General features: G+C 53.6%; 6 protein-coding genes across 6 annotated transcripts; 4 read left to right on the top strand and 2 right to left on the bottom strand.

Moving 5' to 3' along the window:
* Positions 1 to 644: 644 nt before the first annotated feature.
* Positions 645 to 2,774, bottom strand: J4E87_009490 (uncharacterized protein; the record flags this gene model as incomplete). The annotated part of the gene is made up of 4 exons (XM_049381066.1): positions 645 to 922; positions 972 to 1,846; positions 1,896 to 2,632; positions 2,688 to 2,774. The coding sequence occupies 4 exons, from the start codon at positions 2,772 to 2,774 to the stop codon at positions 645 to 647; spliced, it is 1,977 nt and encodes a 658-aa protein (XP_049229287.1).
* A 719-nt stretch (positions 2,775 to 3,493) lies between these two features.
* Positions 3,494 to 4,261, top strand: J4E87_009489 (uncharacterized protein; the record flags this gene model as incomplete). Its single annotated transcript, XM_049381065.1, has 1 exon — positions 3,494 to 4,261. The coding sequence occupies one exon, from the start codon at positions 3,494 to 3,496 to the stop codon at positions 4,259 to 4,261; it is 768 nt and encodes a 255-aa protein (XP_049229286.1).
* Positions 4,262 to 6,936: 2,675 nt separating this feature from the next.
* J4E87_009488 (uncharacterized protein) lies at positions 6,937 to 8,194 on the top strand (the record flags this gene model as incomplete). Its single annotated transcript, XM_049381064.1, has 6 exons — positions 6,937 to 7,105; positions 7,156 to 7,342; positions 7,392 to 7,536; positions 7,585 to 7,753; positions 7,805 to 8,077; positions 8,130 to 8,194. The coding sequence occupies 6 exons, from the start codon at positions 6,937 to 6,939 to the stop codon at positions 8,192 to 8,194; spliced, it is 1,008 nt and encodes a 335-aa protein (XP_049229285.1).
* Positions 8,195 to 9,214: 1,020 nt separating this feature from the next.
* Positions 9,215 to 9,928, top strand: J4E87_009487 (uncharacterized protein; the record flags this gene model as incomplete). Its single annotated transcript, XM_049381063.1, has 1 exon — positions 9,215 to 9,928. The coding sequence occupies one exon, from the start codon at positions 9,215 to 9,217 to the stop codon at positions 9,926 to 9,928; it is 714 nt and encodes a 237-aa protein (XP_049229284.1).
* A 154-nt stretch (positions 9,929 to 10,082) lies between these two features.
* On the bottom strand, positions 10,083 to 12,583 carry J4E87_009486 (uncharacterized protein; the record flags this gene model as incomplete). Its single annotated transcript, XM_049381062.1, has 3 exons — positions 10,083 to 11,435; positions 11,490 to 12,167; positions 12,218 to 12,583. The coding sequence occupies 3 exons, from the start codon at positions 12,581 to 12,583 to the stop codon at positions 10,083 to 10,085; spliced, it is 2,397 nt and encodes a 798-aa protein (XP_049229283.1).
* Positions 12,584 to 14,597: 2,014 nt separating this feature from the next.
* Positions 14,598 to 15,794, top strand: J4E87_009485 (uncharacterized protein; the record flags this gene model as incomplete). Its single annotated transcript, XM_049381061.1, has 1 exon — positions 14,598 to 15,794. The coding sequence occupies one exon, from the start codon at positions 14,598 to 14,600 to the stop codon at positions 15,792 to 15,794; it is 1,197 nt and encodes a 398-aa protein (XP_049229282.1).
* Positions 15,795 to 15,894: the final 100 nt, after the last annotated feature.

Genomic DNA, 15,894 nt, shown 5'->3' with positions numbered 1-15,894 from the left:
AATACTTTACACATTCACTTTACTACACACAAATCATACATGCCAATACGGCAGAATGACAAACAAACAAATTATCTCAGCACAAGCATTTCTTCCACACCATGTTCTCAAGTGTCTTCGATGAACTCAACCAAGTATCAAAGGTGAAGATAAGATGCAATTATCTATGTCAACAACCTATATACCACAATGTTAAAGAACGTAAATCATCAAAATTGACCGCCGCCGTTGAGGGCAGCAATCGGGTATCTCAGAAAGGCAGGCCATGCCTACATCACCATCCTCCTCCTCCTCCGCTAATTATGCTTCTTGAACTTTTTAGGGTTCCCGCACCATAATCTTAATTTTTTGCGTGATGGTCGTCGGGTTGAATTGACGCCTCCCAGATGCATATGCTTATGCTTTGTAATGCTTTCACTTTTTTGAAAGTAACCTATTATAACCAAATTTGCGCCCAGATATGAAGAGTCGGAGAATGTTTTGCGCTTGTTGAAGTGCAAGAGTCCTGTTGAAAAAGGGACTCTGTTGCGTATGTTGTTGAAGACCGAAGTGAAAGTGGAGATTGTCCGAGAGAAGCTCCTCAAGAGTTGGGTCTTGTTGTGTTGAATACAGTGAGACCGGGTGTCATATCGGATTATGCAAGCCTAGTTGGACATTGCAAGGCTCCTCATGCCATTGGTGACCTCGACAGCGGCTGCTTTGGCAGCGTCGATGAGGCTTGGGTTCTCTTCTTTGCGAGGTCCAACTTTCTCGCCGTTTGTGCCGTTCACGTTGCTTTCGCCGTTGACTGGCTTCGCTTCCTCTCCGTTTGTGCCAGGCACGTCAACGCTGTTGGGGTCGACCAGGGGCTTGTCCATGTCCTTGACTTCTAATCCGTCGAAGATGGGGAAGATGCCGCGAGTGGCGTGGAAGTCGTTATGTACTGTAGGATGTTAGTTGACTGAGCTTGATGGTTAAGCGAATATACTCACCGATGTTCAGGAGGTACCAGGTGTCTACAACATCCTGGATCACGTAACGTGAAGGACTGACACCAGCATGGCAGTTGGCCCACTGCTGTCCGAGACGGTAGAATTCGTCCTTCCAGGCGAGGAAGCTGACTGTTTCGACAATGGTTGGCTGCACAATCTCCTTGCCTGGGAAGACACCCCAAGTAACAGCATTTGGTCCTTCGTTGGGAGCGTTCGTCTTCAAGTCGCCATCCTTGTTGACCGCGTAGTATGTGAACTCAGGGTCGCGCTCGAGACGTGTGATGATCTCCGAAATGTGCTCTGGAGAAACAAACACCTCTAAGTATGCCTTCTGGTAGACGTAACCATTGCGAGGACCCCAACCAAAGACAGGGTCCGAGGATTTGGCTCCATTGACAGCAGGCTGGGAGTTGATGGTCAGGAAACCGCGACGGTTCAGGTCAATGAGATCATCCGTGATCGATCCCGCTTCAGTTGTGATGGGTTGTTCACTCCACGGCAGCGAGTCGAGCTTTCCCTCCATGTAGCGTACGAAGAGTTCGGACAGATCCCTAATCGACATTGGTGTGCCCCATAGCTTGATGTTCTGCTCATTGGTTCCCTTCAGACCGATGCCATATGAGTCCAATTCACCGAACGCAGGTGAGCGAGAATCTCCCCAGCGACCGTTGGGGAACTCGTCCCAGTCTTGTGTGCGTGCGATGTACGATCGGTTGCGGTTGCGCCAGAAGATGGGTCGCACGTTCTCGTCGCGTCGGTTGAGGGCCAGGGAAGGCCGCCACGGAAGGGGCTTCTCTAGCGGTGACTCGGGGTCTGGTAGGAGGTCTAGTTCTTCGAGGACCATGCGGGTGGCTTGTGCGAGGTTCATGGTGTAGCTATATGGAATTAGCCGGGGGATATTGCTGCCTCGGAGGGACAACTTACAAATGCAGATGTATGATACCAGCATCGATCAGCCGCCGGCACATGTCTGCGACCAGAGTCTTGCCAACTTCACGGACTTCGACGTCGTCGTTCTTGACAGGCTCCAACGCCTCAGTCCAGTTCTTGGGGATGTTGCACTTGGTCCATTGAGCTCGGCGTAAAAATGCCGCGTATGTGTGGATCGGCATAATACCAGGAATGATGGGAACGTCGATGCCCTTGGCACGAACCTTCCTGACCCACTCGAGGAATAGATCGGTATCGTAGAACATCTGTGTGACAATGAAGGTTCCTCCGGCATCCACCTTCTCCTTGAGATGGTCGATGAGCTCATCGACGTTGTCGTTGTCGTCGCTTCCTTCGGAGTAGCCGGCCACACCAATGTCGAAATGGTTTCCGTACTTCTCCTTGATGTATACGACGAGGTCCTTGGCATAGCGGAAGCCACCTGCCGTCGCCTCCCACTTTTCTCTCTCACGCGGCGGGTCTCCCCTCAGCGCGAGGATGTTGGTGCAGCCGGCGTTGTATGCATCGCGGAGGGCGTCGTCGAGCTTGGACTTTTCCATGTCGGTGCACGTGAGGTGCATGCAGGTTTCGAGGCCGTAGACGGATTGTGCGACCTTGACCATCTCGCAGGTCAGCTTGGAGTGGCGGCCACCGGCGCCCCAGGTGAGATCGATGAACTGTGGACCGAAGCCATGCATGCGGTCCATGCGGTCGTAGAGGTTTTGAACTCCCTAGGTGAAATCAGCTTCCTGCTCCTTGTGCCAGGGACATCAGGGTACGGCGTACCTGCGCTGTCTTGGGCGGGAAGAATTCGAAGGAGAAGGTTGGCTTTCCCTCCTCCCGCGCCTGGGCGAGTTTCTGAGAGATGTGCATGATGGACAGGTGTAGGACAACTAGAAAAAGAAGAGGGAGGAAAATGTAGAGTCTGCGTCAATTCTCCCGACGTTAGTGAAATGTATATGAGAGATATGCACCCCGCGGTGGAATTCGGGAAATGTGCAAGGATGCTGCGTACTGCGGTGTTGACGAGCTATCCAAAGTATCGTTTGCGGGCCCAGCGATCTGCGAGTGTCCGCGACATGTACCACTGCTGTCTTGCGGTCGGTCAGTAGGCGGGAGGTGAGTGATGCGTTGATATACAGTCCACGGGTTTTCCTTAGCGGAAGGTTGACGTTGAAGCGGTTAGCGCAGTACGGAGGCACAATCGGAGCCCTCCAGCCCTGCCAAGCGTGGCCCATCTTCGGCGGTCTGCCATGGCTGCTCTGGCACCACTGGACGATCCGGTGGCTATACGTAACATGTGCATGCGGTGGGCGCGCGTCGTCACAGGAGATGCAGAGAGCGCTTGGGCAGGCCGCAAGGCGCGCATATTATAATGTGGCATTGAATGTGGTAATGGATGTGGCATGGAGCCCCACAAACGTGTCCCGTCCCACACGAGCTCCCCTCCACCGCTGGTGGCCGAATTGTCCCTTCCCCGGGTTTACCCTATGCGGTAACCCCGGATCATCATCGTTGCGCAAGAGTGTGCTTGGGAAGCTGCCAGACGCTCTACAAGTAACATTCTTCATACACACATACAAACCGCAGCTATGCCGCCCATCACGCGCCCCCGCCGCATCGTCGGCGTCTCGCTGAAGATGTACTTCGACCTGCCCAGCACCCTGTCCTACGTCCGCGGCGTCTTGCAACTTGACGGCGACGCCTGGAACTCGCGCATCGATCTCTTCGTCATCCCCGACTTCGTCTCGCTCACCGAATCTGCCCGCATCCTCGAGTCCTCGTCTATCATGCTTGGCGCCCAAGATACCATGTGGGAGGACAAGGGCGCATACACCGGCGAGGTCAGCCCACTGGTGCTGCGCCAGGCAGGTGCGCGCATAGTAGAGATTGGACATGCGGAGCGGAGGGCCATATTCGGCGAGACAGACGAGACGGTCGCGAAGAAGGCTGGTGCAGCAGCGAGGAACGGCCTCATACCGCTGGTGTGCATTGGCGAGAAGACGCACCACAGCGTCGCATCGGCAGCTGTCGGTGCAGCTATACAGGAGTGCAAACCCCAGGTCATGTCAGTGCTGGCTGCCGTCCCGGACGACACTGAGGTAATCCTGGCCTACGAGCCTGTCTGGGCCATTGGCGCAAAGGAGCCCGCCGACCCCGACCACGTTGTCAATGTTACGAAAGAGCTTAGGAAGCTGGCTGCTGGCAGAGCGGGCACCACAAGAATTGTCTACGGAGGAAGCGCTGGCCCTGGCACCTTTGCGAAGATTGCCGAAGGCGTCGATGGCTTGTTCCTGGGTCGTTTCGCGCATGACATAAAGAACCTCAAGAAGGTTATCGAAGAAGTTGGCGGAGCTTGAGTTCGCTATGGATGACCATACGGCCGTTGAAGCTCTCATTCTTTTTCGCATTGATCATCCAGCGGGGGATCGGAGTCGGGGAAGGGGGAACAAGGCGAACAAACCAGCCGGGTGAGATTACTTATCTTCTCATCATCACCATCCATCTCGTCATGTGCGCAGGTATAAAGAGAATGACGTGCCGGCTTGGTACCTTCTCTCAAACTGATCCATCTCATCTTCGCTGAGAGCACGTGCAATGCACCTTCCTCTTCCACCAGCACTTGTGTTGACGTTGCATCATGTTGACTGGCGCGGAACACATGTCCCTTCGCAAAGACAGTGCCCAACTAATCACCGCTGTACGCAATCTGCTCGACTCGATCATCGGTACGTTTCGCGATCATGGCGAACGAGTTTATGACTGTCGTTCGGCACTAGGCAGGAGCGACGCGCACCTGTCCATGCTGAGCAAGTACGGGGTCCCCAGGAGCAGAAGGTGCGAACGACGACGAGGGGACTTTGAGCCATCGAACATCCGAATGTACCGACGATCTGTATCTCCTTGTACCTTCTCACCAGCTTTCGGCACTCCAACATGGAAAGCACCGAAGACCGAAACCCTCCGAAGGCTACCCACATGAACTTTCAACGCCGCATGATCCACACTCCGCATACGACTCTTCCAAGGTTGGTCGCAATCTCGTGTCACGTTCTTCGGATGCCGATTTCGGATGCCGGTAGCCCATACGCAGTGGAAGCATGTCCCGCAGAGCAGATGCATGCTTTCACGATGGATAAGGCGATGCAGATTCTATGGACACCTTTGTGCTGGACCGGAAGCGTCGTTCCCTATGATCGCGAAAAGCCCGAATCCCTTCGGATCAGAGGGGTTACGGCATACGCCGCTAGGATCCTGGGTCGCGGTCTTACTGGGATGCTGATGGCTCGGATCCACGGAAGATGCGGTCTGCCTTTTGGACACCTGGCAAACTTGCCTATTACCGACTAAGAGGTTGCGAGCGCGTTAATCGGAACGAATTTTGGGAATCGTCGTGCGACCTGCGGTGTGCGGTCAACCAGGTTTTCATTTCGAGTGCGACTGGAGCCTGCGTGAAACGATGCAACTCCCCGGAACACTTTATGCGATATGCCAGCCTCGATTCACTCCAACCACGAGCCCAGTGTTTGTGCATCTACCTATTCCCGGGGCTTGGTTTCAAAAACCACCAGTCTTCCCCCATCGTAGGCTGGATTGGGTTAGGCGGGCTTACTCGCGGAATCAATCCGCCGCCTACCCGTTTCGTGGCCGGATGAGCGCAAGCTACTCGCCAAATGCCCTACGCTCGATACCAGTCACCAGATTCTGAAGCCACCATGCACACCTCGGTAGTGGAACGCGGGGGCTGGCTCTGGGCCCTCCCTTGCAGTTTGACACCAACTGCGGAACTGATTTATCGATCATAAGATGCACATGCAACCACAACAGCTTCGCCGCACGAGGCCGGACTGCATATGTTCTGGACTGAGTCGAAGCAGTTGGTCGTTCTCGTCACACAGATCTGCAACTGCCTCAATTGCAACGTTGCACACGATCGCACTTTGGAGCCACACCATCAGTAATCGACATCGCCTACACGACTCGTTTGCGAGACGTCAAAAGGAACTCTCATGCGCGGCTTCAGAGATGCCGTGGGCGACATGACGTTTGGGAATAACGCCTGCACCACTCATCCGGATCTAGCGTTCCTAGTACGCTTTCCCCGCAAAGTCAACCCCAATAAGTGACGGCCCGACGATCATTTAGCTCCAAAGTCTAGGCTCCGCACACATCCCCAGCTTTCGCGTGCTTCATCTCCACTCGACTCCGCAGCACCGATCTTATTTCCTGCAGCTGCAGATCCCTTACTGGTTGTCACTGAGTCGGATCACGATCACGTTATAACGTTCAATGCGTGCCATTTGCATTGCGACCGTTTTAGGCACTAGGGTCGCCGAGGTCTTGCCAATACGGCGAGGCTAAGAGTGTGATCAATTGTGTTTCATGAAGAAGCATGCTTATCGTAGAGTCCTCGATGGGAATCTACATCTCCAATCGCCCATTCAGACGCTCGTTATCATGCACTCTTGAATAAGCCCCGACGGTGTTATAGGCAGAACGTCTGGGGTGTGCAATGTGACTGCGCGGAACGCCACTGTTGTTTCTGGGGATGCGTCGCCAGGGAAGCCACGTCCGCAGCTAAGGATGAACTCCTCATGACTCCGGCGAATCAAGACCTGGCCGTCCTTCGAGCTCTAGTCTGGGCAGATCTGCCCTCCCGCCAATTCGACTACTTGCATCAGGTCCAACGCGGAGCCGCAGCGGTTGGTCCTCAAAGTCTTGTTCTACCGGGGTGGCCTGGCTGCACCTGCCACCTACTTGGTGATGATCCCTTGCTTTCGTCCGCGGCTACGCTTTCTTGGAATTGGAATCCGTGCCTCAAGGTTTGCGGAGCACCATCGTTACGCTACCTACACTCTTAATGAAGATTGTCTGCCCACCTATATCAATCCTATCCTCCATCTTCTAGCCTCCTATGTCACGTTACGAGAACTCTACAGCAACTACCACTTCCTCCACTGGCCATCATCACGAAACATCCTCCTCTAATACTAACTCTAACGGAAGCGGTCTATTCGATAACCACATCGCCTGTATGACTTCCAACCACGACCACAAGTACGCAACAAACGACGCCCATCTCGGTGCGACTACCGCTCGGGACGCGGAGACTCTATCAGCTGGATCAACTGCGAGGAACGAGTCGACTACAAGAATGATGGACAACCCCAACGCTTTGGAGAAGGACTTTTCTCGGCAAGATGGTAGGATACTTTTGCGACGCGTACTTCTAAATTCGGCTGACGCTCTCTAGCTTACGGCAATGGATATGGAGGACACGCACACCTCGATGCTTCCGCCGACTCGGGTACTGCGCTGCATCAAATCCGAACAGCAGGTAGCATCTCCATCTCGCCAGAGCTTTTCGAGAAGCTGTACTTGTCACCTCCGAATAAAGTAAAGGGAGATCTGCGCAAGACCTTCGGTAACCCAACACCTCTGTAAGTTCTCATTATACATTTTGGGTTCGTGGTTGCTGACATTGCACAGCGCTTTGATCGGTTTCTTGTTGTCGCTGCATCCATTGAGCATGACCCTTATGGGATGGCGAGGCGCTGGTGGGAGTGGATCTGCAAGCATCGGGTGGTATTACTTCTGCGGTGGTCTGCTCATGATCCTCGGTGGCCTCGGTGAAGTATGTTTGTCCTGAACCTTGCAACAGCAACACTAACAGCTGCCACAGTGGATTCTCGGCAACACCTTCCCCTTCGTTGTCTTCTGCTCTTTCGGTGCCTTCTGGCTCGGTTTCGCCGCAACCCTCCAACCTTTCTACAACTCATACGCCGCATACGCAGATCCAAGTGTCGAAGGCAGCACAGGTCTCGAGTCTGTAGGCTTCAATGTCGGTCTTGGTACGTTGCCTACAATATGTTTCGGAATTGCACCTCTAACGGTTGATACAGCATACTTCCTCGTCATGATGGGCATTCTATGCCTCGTCTACCTCGTCTGCTCCATCCGCACGAACCTCATCTTCTTCCTCATCTTCTTCACACTTGTACCCGCCTTTGGTCTCCTTGCCGGAAGCTACTTCCAGCTTGCCAATGGCCAAGCTGCTCTTGCTGTCAAGCTCGCTGAAGCTGCTGGAGCTTTCACCTTCGTCACGTGTATGTGCGGATGGTACATCTTCTTCGCCATTATGCTGGCTAGTGTCGACTTCCCATTCGATCTACCTCGTAAGCTGACCATGTCGTTGTCAAGTTCAGTTCGCATGCTAACACGAAACAGTTGTCGATCTATCCAGCGTGGTAAAGGGCGCCAGCGAGAAGCGCAAGATCGACCACATGGAATAGACAAGATGTCGACAGTGTATGGTCGGAATGCAGAGCATTGGATATGGGAGTGGCAGACAAGTGGAGATATCAAGAGTGGGTCAGATACCAGACGAAAGGCACACTACGCGCGTCAGACAGTCGAGGCGGTGATATTGTCAGTGGCCGATCAGAGCGTGAAGCTATGCTTTTCCTTCCATCATGTGCCAATGCTACGGTTAATATTTTTAAGTTACGCACGAAATAGTAATTATGCAAATCATGAATTCATATCTCTCCACACGTACTAACTCGTCCTCAAGTCCAGTGCATCGTTCCGATCCAGGAAATGGTCGCGTGTCCATCGCATGACGAATCCCACCAGCTGGTGGCGGGCTCGCCCGAGGCATTTCGATCCTGCAAATCTCACGACGACTAAACGACCATTTCAGCCTTAGAATTAGGGAACTCGAGACACAATTTCCGCGAAAGCATAACATCGCAGCCTCGTTCTGGTCGACACGCCGTGTCGCATGAAGCCCCATGTCACAGAGTTGACAGGTCTGACACGTCCGACCCCGACTTACGGGTCCGCCAACCAACTCCTTCAAGCGAACAGATGGTACGTGCATATATACATATAACCAAATCGACGAACAACATATAGGTCTTTTGCTAACTAAATATCTGATATCCAACGACCTGCCCAAACTCGCATCCAACTTCCCCTCCTCCCACGCTCCCGCACCACACGTCACCACCATGATTTACCCGGTGGAAGCAGCCCCCATGCATGCCACACGGCACACCACATCCACATCCACCAGCACATCAGCCCGTCCGCGGAGGCGAAGTACATCATCAAGTCGCTCGTCCGCATCCCAAAACTTTTCGCGTCCACATTTGCAACCCATACCGCGGAAATCTGCTCCAGCAACGCTTCCCCTACGAGCCCTCACAGACTCCTCCGCTCCAATCGCCCAAACCATCATTATAAAACCAAAATCACATCATATCCCTTCTACAACATCGAGATCAAGATCGAGAAAACCTCCACACAAAATGGCAACCTACTTCCTCACAGGCGCGAACCGCGGTATTGGATTGGAGTTTGTAAGGCAGTTGGCTGCGAAGGGCGACAACACCATCATCGCGGGCGTACGCTCGAAAACAGGTGACATTGCCGACTTGGAAGCAATGAGCAAAACCAACCCCAAAATCCACATCATCGAGTGCGACGTCTCCTCGCTGGACTCCCTCTCCTCCATCGAGTTCCGCGTCGCAGAGATCCTATCCAAGAGCGGCGCATCGCTCGACTACCTCTTCAACGTCGCGGGCATAAACGCCACATCCAGCGACACAAGTCTGACGCTCGATCCGAAAAGCATGTCAGAGCACATGCAAACCAACGTGCTCGGCCCCGCGAAAATCGTCTCCTCCTTACAAAAATACCTCGCCCGCGGCGCTACGGTGCTGAACATGTCATCTGGGCTCGGTAGTCTGACTGTTGCAACGGATATAACCAAATGCTGTACTTATAGTATGAGTAAAGCGGCGTTGAACATGTTGACGGTGCACCAGGCGAAGGATCTGAAGAAGCTGGGGGTTAAAGTGATTTGTATGGATCCTGGGTGGGTGAAGACGAGGATGGGGGGCGAGGGCGCGATGATTGAGGCGAGTGTTAGTGTGGGGAGTATGTTGGAGGTTGTGGGGGGGTTGAAGGAGGCGGATAGTGGGAGGTTTTTTAGGTATGATGGTGTGCCTGTTGCGTGGTAGGTTGGGATGGGGAATATGTGTTGGAAAGTGGTAGAAGGGGTATGTAGATAGCATGTTGGACATTGTAGTCTGGGATAATTGTGGATGGTATCTAAAGCGACAGTGGACTACATACTTCATTCCTTGGCCTCCGTCTGTAAAGCGTCTCTCATCTCTACTCCGCCACAGGGCACAAATCGTAGTTACCAGCGACGTTGTTACCCCACCACTGCGGGAACGGGATAGCTGGCCCACCAGCTCCAAACACAGCAAACGACAATATGAACAAGCATGTCAAACTCGCGCCATCAAAGGCACCCGCAATCAGGTACGAGTAGTCCTTGAAGATGCGAGGACGGTAGTTCCTGAGGTAGAACTGCGTGAAGAAACCCACAATCGTCCAGCTGAGGAGCACACATGTCTGACTCTGGTTGTAAGGAATGTATCCCGCGTACTGGATGAACTGCGGGAAGTTGATCTCGCGGAGAGAAAAGTTACCGATCTTAGGTACGAAGCGAACGAAGATACGGTGGGCGAGGACGATAGCGGCGCCGATGAGGAGACCGAAGGGGACGATGGAGTAGGCTTTTCCTTGCTTGTACAGGTACGCGGCGAGGGCCCAGGTGGAGGCGTTGGTGTTGTAAGATTGGATGTTTGCACCAGACCACGACGCGTTACCGTCGGTGTCGGCGAGGAGGTGCTTGTTTCCTGTTACGATGGAGATCATGACGGCGTAGTTGATGAAGCCGCCGAGGACGGTGCCGTAAATTTGTGTCATGAACATCACGCGGGGCGGGATCTTGAGGTATTCGCCTAGTTTCAGATCCATGCTGAGTTGCACGGCGCTGTTGATGACGTTGTGAGACCACGCGGCGAAGTACATGTTACCGATGGGGCGGCCGGGGAGGATCAGTCCGGCAATGACCTTGGACAGGTTGTTGGTTGCGATACCGTTACCGAAGCGGGCGTAGAGGAGGGTGCTGAAGGGCGAGATGATCGTGCCCATCACTAGTGCGATAACGTAGGCCCAAACGGGGAGAGTGACGTTCTCCTTGATCACGACGACGAGACCGAGCACGAAACTGACGACGAGTACGGCTAGGTACCACCACTGTGGTGCGTCCTTGTAGTGCTTGGCCATGTGCGCGTGGTGAGGATCATCGAACTTGCCCTTTTTGGCATCCTTGAATGCACGGACTGTGTCGCCGCCCCAGAAGAGCACGATGTGGGCGATGAGGGCACCGATCGCAGCATTGGCCATGAACATGGCGTAAGCGAAGGTGCCAGTAATCCTCGGTAAACCGTATTGCAGGAGAGCCTTCTCATCCAGAATGCCATCGATGAAGACGCTCTCGCTTGGGTACTGCTTGCCCTCCTGGGTCAAGAGACGTGTTGACATGAAAGGCAGGTCCTTCGAACCCCAAGCATTGCCGTAGTAAATGCCGAGCATGATGAAAAAGCAGAATACAAAGCCGGCAGCCTGGTGGAGTTGGAGCTTGAGAGGAAGCGACGACTGGAATGAAGTGATCTGGAATAGCGATTAGTGTCTGCAGAGTATGAGTGTTTCGGAGCGCCTTCTTACGTATTGCCAGTCAAGCGAAATGCTGAACCAACCAAGACCCTCGTTGTTTGAGGCACCACCGAAGAGGTTGGTAAGCGTAGCCGCCGTGTTTCCAGTCGCATGCATGGCAGCCAGACAGGGAATCGAGATAGAGTTCAACCAGGGGAAGATGTATGCAGGGAAGAACTCGTAGACGAACATGCAGGAGAAGGCGATCCAGAACCATCGGAGAGGCTTTGAATCCTTGACGCTCTGCCAGTGGAGACCTTGGAGGACCTTGACTGTAGGAAGACTGCTCCAGTAGACCGAGTCAACGTGCCATACGCAGATAGGGCGCATGATACCGCAAATACCGTATCCAAAGAGTCCAATAGAAATGGTGCTGAAGATGACTGTGACAGGGCTTAAAGGCATGTCGTAGAAGAGGTCAGATGCAGCGAAGACCTGACTGGCGGGAGCAGCAATCGATGCGGAAGTCGCGGTGATGGATGTGATGGCATGCTCTTTCAAGTTCCACTCGCCGTGGTTGAAGAAGGACATGATTGTAATCCACATGGGCGCCTTGCCGACTCCGCCCTTCTCCCTCCACCGAGCCTCGAACTTGTCTCCGCGGGGCAGTAGCTTGACCCATCCCCTGCCGAGGAAGTAGGCCATGAGGACGATGAAGGTTCCTTGGATGGTGACGAGAGTGGGTTTGAACTGGTTTCGTCAGCATTCAAGGTACGCAGCCTGTGGAGATATTGACATACCTGGTAGATCTGGTACACGACGGCTTGGAATCCGGATAGAACGGTGGCCAGAAGCAGACTCCGGAAAGTCAACGCAGGCACAAAGTCGTCTCGCATAGGCAGTAGGTAGGCTGCTGCGTCGGCGCCAGTGACGATGACATGGTCCTCACCGTCGCCGTCCTTGTCATGCCCATCGCCGTCGTACTCGGGAAGAGCGGCCTTGATCTCAGGGTCCAAAGGGCCTTTGATGTCGATGTCTCCGTCGTGGGCAGCATGCTTCTTTTCGCTGAAGTCGTTGATAGCCTTGTGGCTGGGGAGACTGACGACCTTGCCCTCGACGGCGTCGGGGCGGCCCATAACCATCACGTCACCAAGAGGAGCTGCCATGGTTGCGCGCGGTAATGGTTTGGTTCATTGTCCGAGCGGGGAGTACTGTTACTCAAATATACAACTACTCACGTGTTCTAGTGCAAACGCGTTATCGTGGCCTTCACCTGTGTGATTGCGGCGAGGTTGCGCGCAATAGCACGTCAGATAAGGCCCCTGTTGCAGGAGCGATAGGACTGCCACTCCTAGGTTTGAAAGGGCAGGTGTCCCATGTCAGGAAGCGGCCGAATACAGAAGGGTATCTAAAGATCATGCAAGGCGATGTTGGTGGCACGGCAGGTAACCTAACTGTGCAACCCGTGGGTCCTATCACTTCTTCCCTTCGTATTCTAGAACACCCGGCATATCAGAAACGAAGCCTGCAACCGTATATTGGGCAGGAAACTGCGGGGATAACGAGGTCGTGCCATCCCGTGTCGGAGATGCCGTTCCAAAGGGGATGGCCTGGCACCCTGTTGCAACGGCAGGCTGATAGCGACCGATACCTAGGTAAACAACGGAACGGTGTCGCCACCAGGTTGGATGGCATCATCCGCAGACACGATATCGAATGCGCCCGGAAGAAGCATTCGCCGTGCTTATGACCGCGCAACAAGCCAATCGCGGGCAGACCTGGTGTCGCCGAACAATTGCAACGCAATTTAGGGAAGTTTCCTCGGCGTTCGTGCGACAGACGATCCTGTCTCGTGCGATTGGGGCGCTCGTTGTTTGGCGTTGTCCTCGAGAATGCGACGATAAGCGTTGCCAAGTGGGGGTGGCGCCCGCTAGGTCGTGCTTGTCCATCACAAGATGAAGCCTTGGTGGATTGAAGCACGCAGATGTGGACGGCGTTCCCGCGAGCAGCGGCGTCGTGGACCAGAATGCGGCAGTCAGGCCCGCAGTGTCGCCGTGGTGCGCGAAGATAAGCTGCCGAGTCCCGGGATTCCGTTAGGCTGGTTTCCGGTCGATGCAACGCCCACCTCCATGATTCTTCCACGAACAATAAGACATCTCAATGGAGTGTAAGAAAAATGAGGTTTGTCGTGTCGAAAAGCGCGCAGCAGTGTACTTAAGATGTAGTACTAGGATGATCTTTAGTGCTGACATCCAGGCAGCCATCTTGGCATTCTTCCACGCTGACTCAGATCTGCAGGCAAGCGCTCTGCATACAAGTCATGCAATATAGCAACGAGCCATCAACATAGCCAGTATAGTCCAGTTTCCAAATGGCGCATGTATCCAGGAACCCATCTCTCGGAACGTGTGCAGCAAGGTCGTGATTGTCAATTAACCTCAAGCTCGTCTAGCTCATCAGTCCACTCTCAAACGCTGAGGTCTTTTACTCTACGAAGCATCCATTGCGTCTCGAAGTCTCATCAGAATCAAAGCGCTGTATCCTTCAGTCACAATGTCTTCAAGTCGAAATAAATCAGCTCTTGCAGCAAGGCTCACAGCCTAGATCAATCTCAAACACGTTCCCAGTACCTTTCGAGGAAAGATCGAGCTTCTTGCGTCGCACCACGTACACCAGGAAAATCTTTTTGAGAGTCGCTTCTCTCCACTGCCACGGCCTTTAATTATTCTTACTAAGTATACGGGAGCTGAGAAATATCTTTGTTGAGATGTGAGCTACACTAGTTTCCATCCATTGTACGCAGCCCGGTCGTTGATTCAACACTCTGTCTTTCTTGACACTTCAAAAAGTGATATAGCGAGTTATTCGAGAGGCTATTTGTTATGCAAGATTCTCTGCTATTGCCTTCCAGCGCAATTCTGGCGGATGGCGATTCTGATAGAACATGCAAGCACAAAACTATTTCACTCAGCTGTCTCAAATCTTGAAGAACATGTGCGTCATCGGCTAGTAACCTCTACACCATTCACTACGTCTCCAGGCAAAACATACATACCCACAATGCTCTAGTCACTTCTCACGCCTACCCTATAGTCCGAAACTTTCTAACAAAACGGTTTTTACAAAACCCTCCCTGCGTAGCCGTTCGTCCATCCGGGCCTCATCAACTCCAACACCACCATGTCCTCCACACACGAGCGCTCCATTCCCGGCCTTTCCGCCCTGTCCCCCACCGTAAACCCCGAACAATGCTACAGCGCCCTCTCCTTCTGCCTCCCCACTTCCCTCGCCTTCGCCAAACGCCTAACCTGGGAGCAAACCCCATGGATCCCCCACACATTCAACCACAGATCCGTGAACCCAATCGACGAAGCCGACGCCCATCGTATCGCCGCCTACCTGTCCCTCCACGGGCACTCAGTCACGGCTCGAGACGTGCAATGCGCCTTACTCTTCGGAAGCACAACACCCGGTCAAGACAAGATGACAGAGGGAATGGGCTCGTGTCCGCACCTCTTCGTTATCTTTCCCCACGCAAGCATGGTACCTTGTATTGACCCCGAATTCCTCAAAATCTGGCACGATGAGATCGTGAAACCGGCGTTCGACCACGCGTGGAAGGACTCTGGTCTCGCACTCGTATCCGGGGCGTCACTAGACACACCCACACGCGTTTTACCTCCCACTGGCATCCGTACGTCGCGCGACGCCTTTCCCGCTTCCGGATTCCTTGAGCGCCTACGTCACGCGAAGAGCGGCGCTGTGCGAGACTACTGGCCTAGCTGGACAGACGACTCGTGGTATCTTGGTCTTGAAGGCAAACACACTGGTACACGGAGTACAATTTACGATGCTGCTTGGGATGCTATAAAGGGCATGTTGAAGGACCATCCGCAGTTATCTTCGTACCAGCATCCTGTGTACCAGGATCCCATCTTACTGGCGATATCGAGGGGAGTGGTGCATGTGAATCCTAGGCTGAGTACGAAAGACAAGTACAGGTATGTGGCGCAGGAGTGGGATCGGCTTGTTGATTCGCGGTTCGTGAAACAAGGGAGTTTTCAGGTGGTGTTCGAGACGGTGGTGGGGAATACGCCGGAGCCGGAGGAGTACTCTGAAGGAGAGGAGATGTTGAGGGATGAGGACCTTATGGATGAGGGGGAGATCAAGAAGATCAGGGAGAAGGAGGAGATGTTGAAGAAAGAGGAGATATTGGCAGATGAAAAGATGGAGGCGGATGAGCCCGTCGTGACAGTTGGGCCGGTAGAGACGACTTTGGCTGTGGAAGGAAACAGCGAAGGCATCAAGAGGAAGGAAGACTTTACAATACCTACGAGTGAGGACGAGTATCGCAATAAGCGGAGGAGGAGGGAATAGCTTGGTGATGCATCTTGATCCAAGAAACGCTGGCAGCCGAAGAAATGAACGCGGTCGGTAAAGCAGCGAAAGAGAGACAACGTGTAATGTAGTGTAAAGA

The sequence above is a fragment of the Alternaria ethzedia genome (assembly GCF_023757985.1).
Source record: "Alternaria ethzedia strain BMP 0044 chromosome Unknown scaffold_35, whole genome shotgun sequence".
Lineage (NCBI taxonomy): Eukaryota > Fungi > Ascomycota > Dothideomycetes > Pleosporales > Pleosporaceae > Alternaria > Alternaria ethzedia.
Note: the sequence above shows the minus strand (reverse complement) of the source record. Positions and strands in the feature narration are given on the sequence as shown.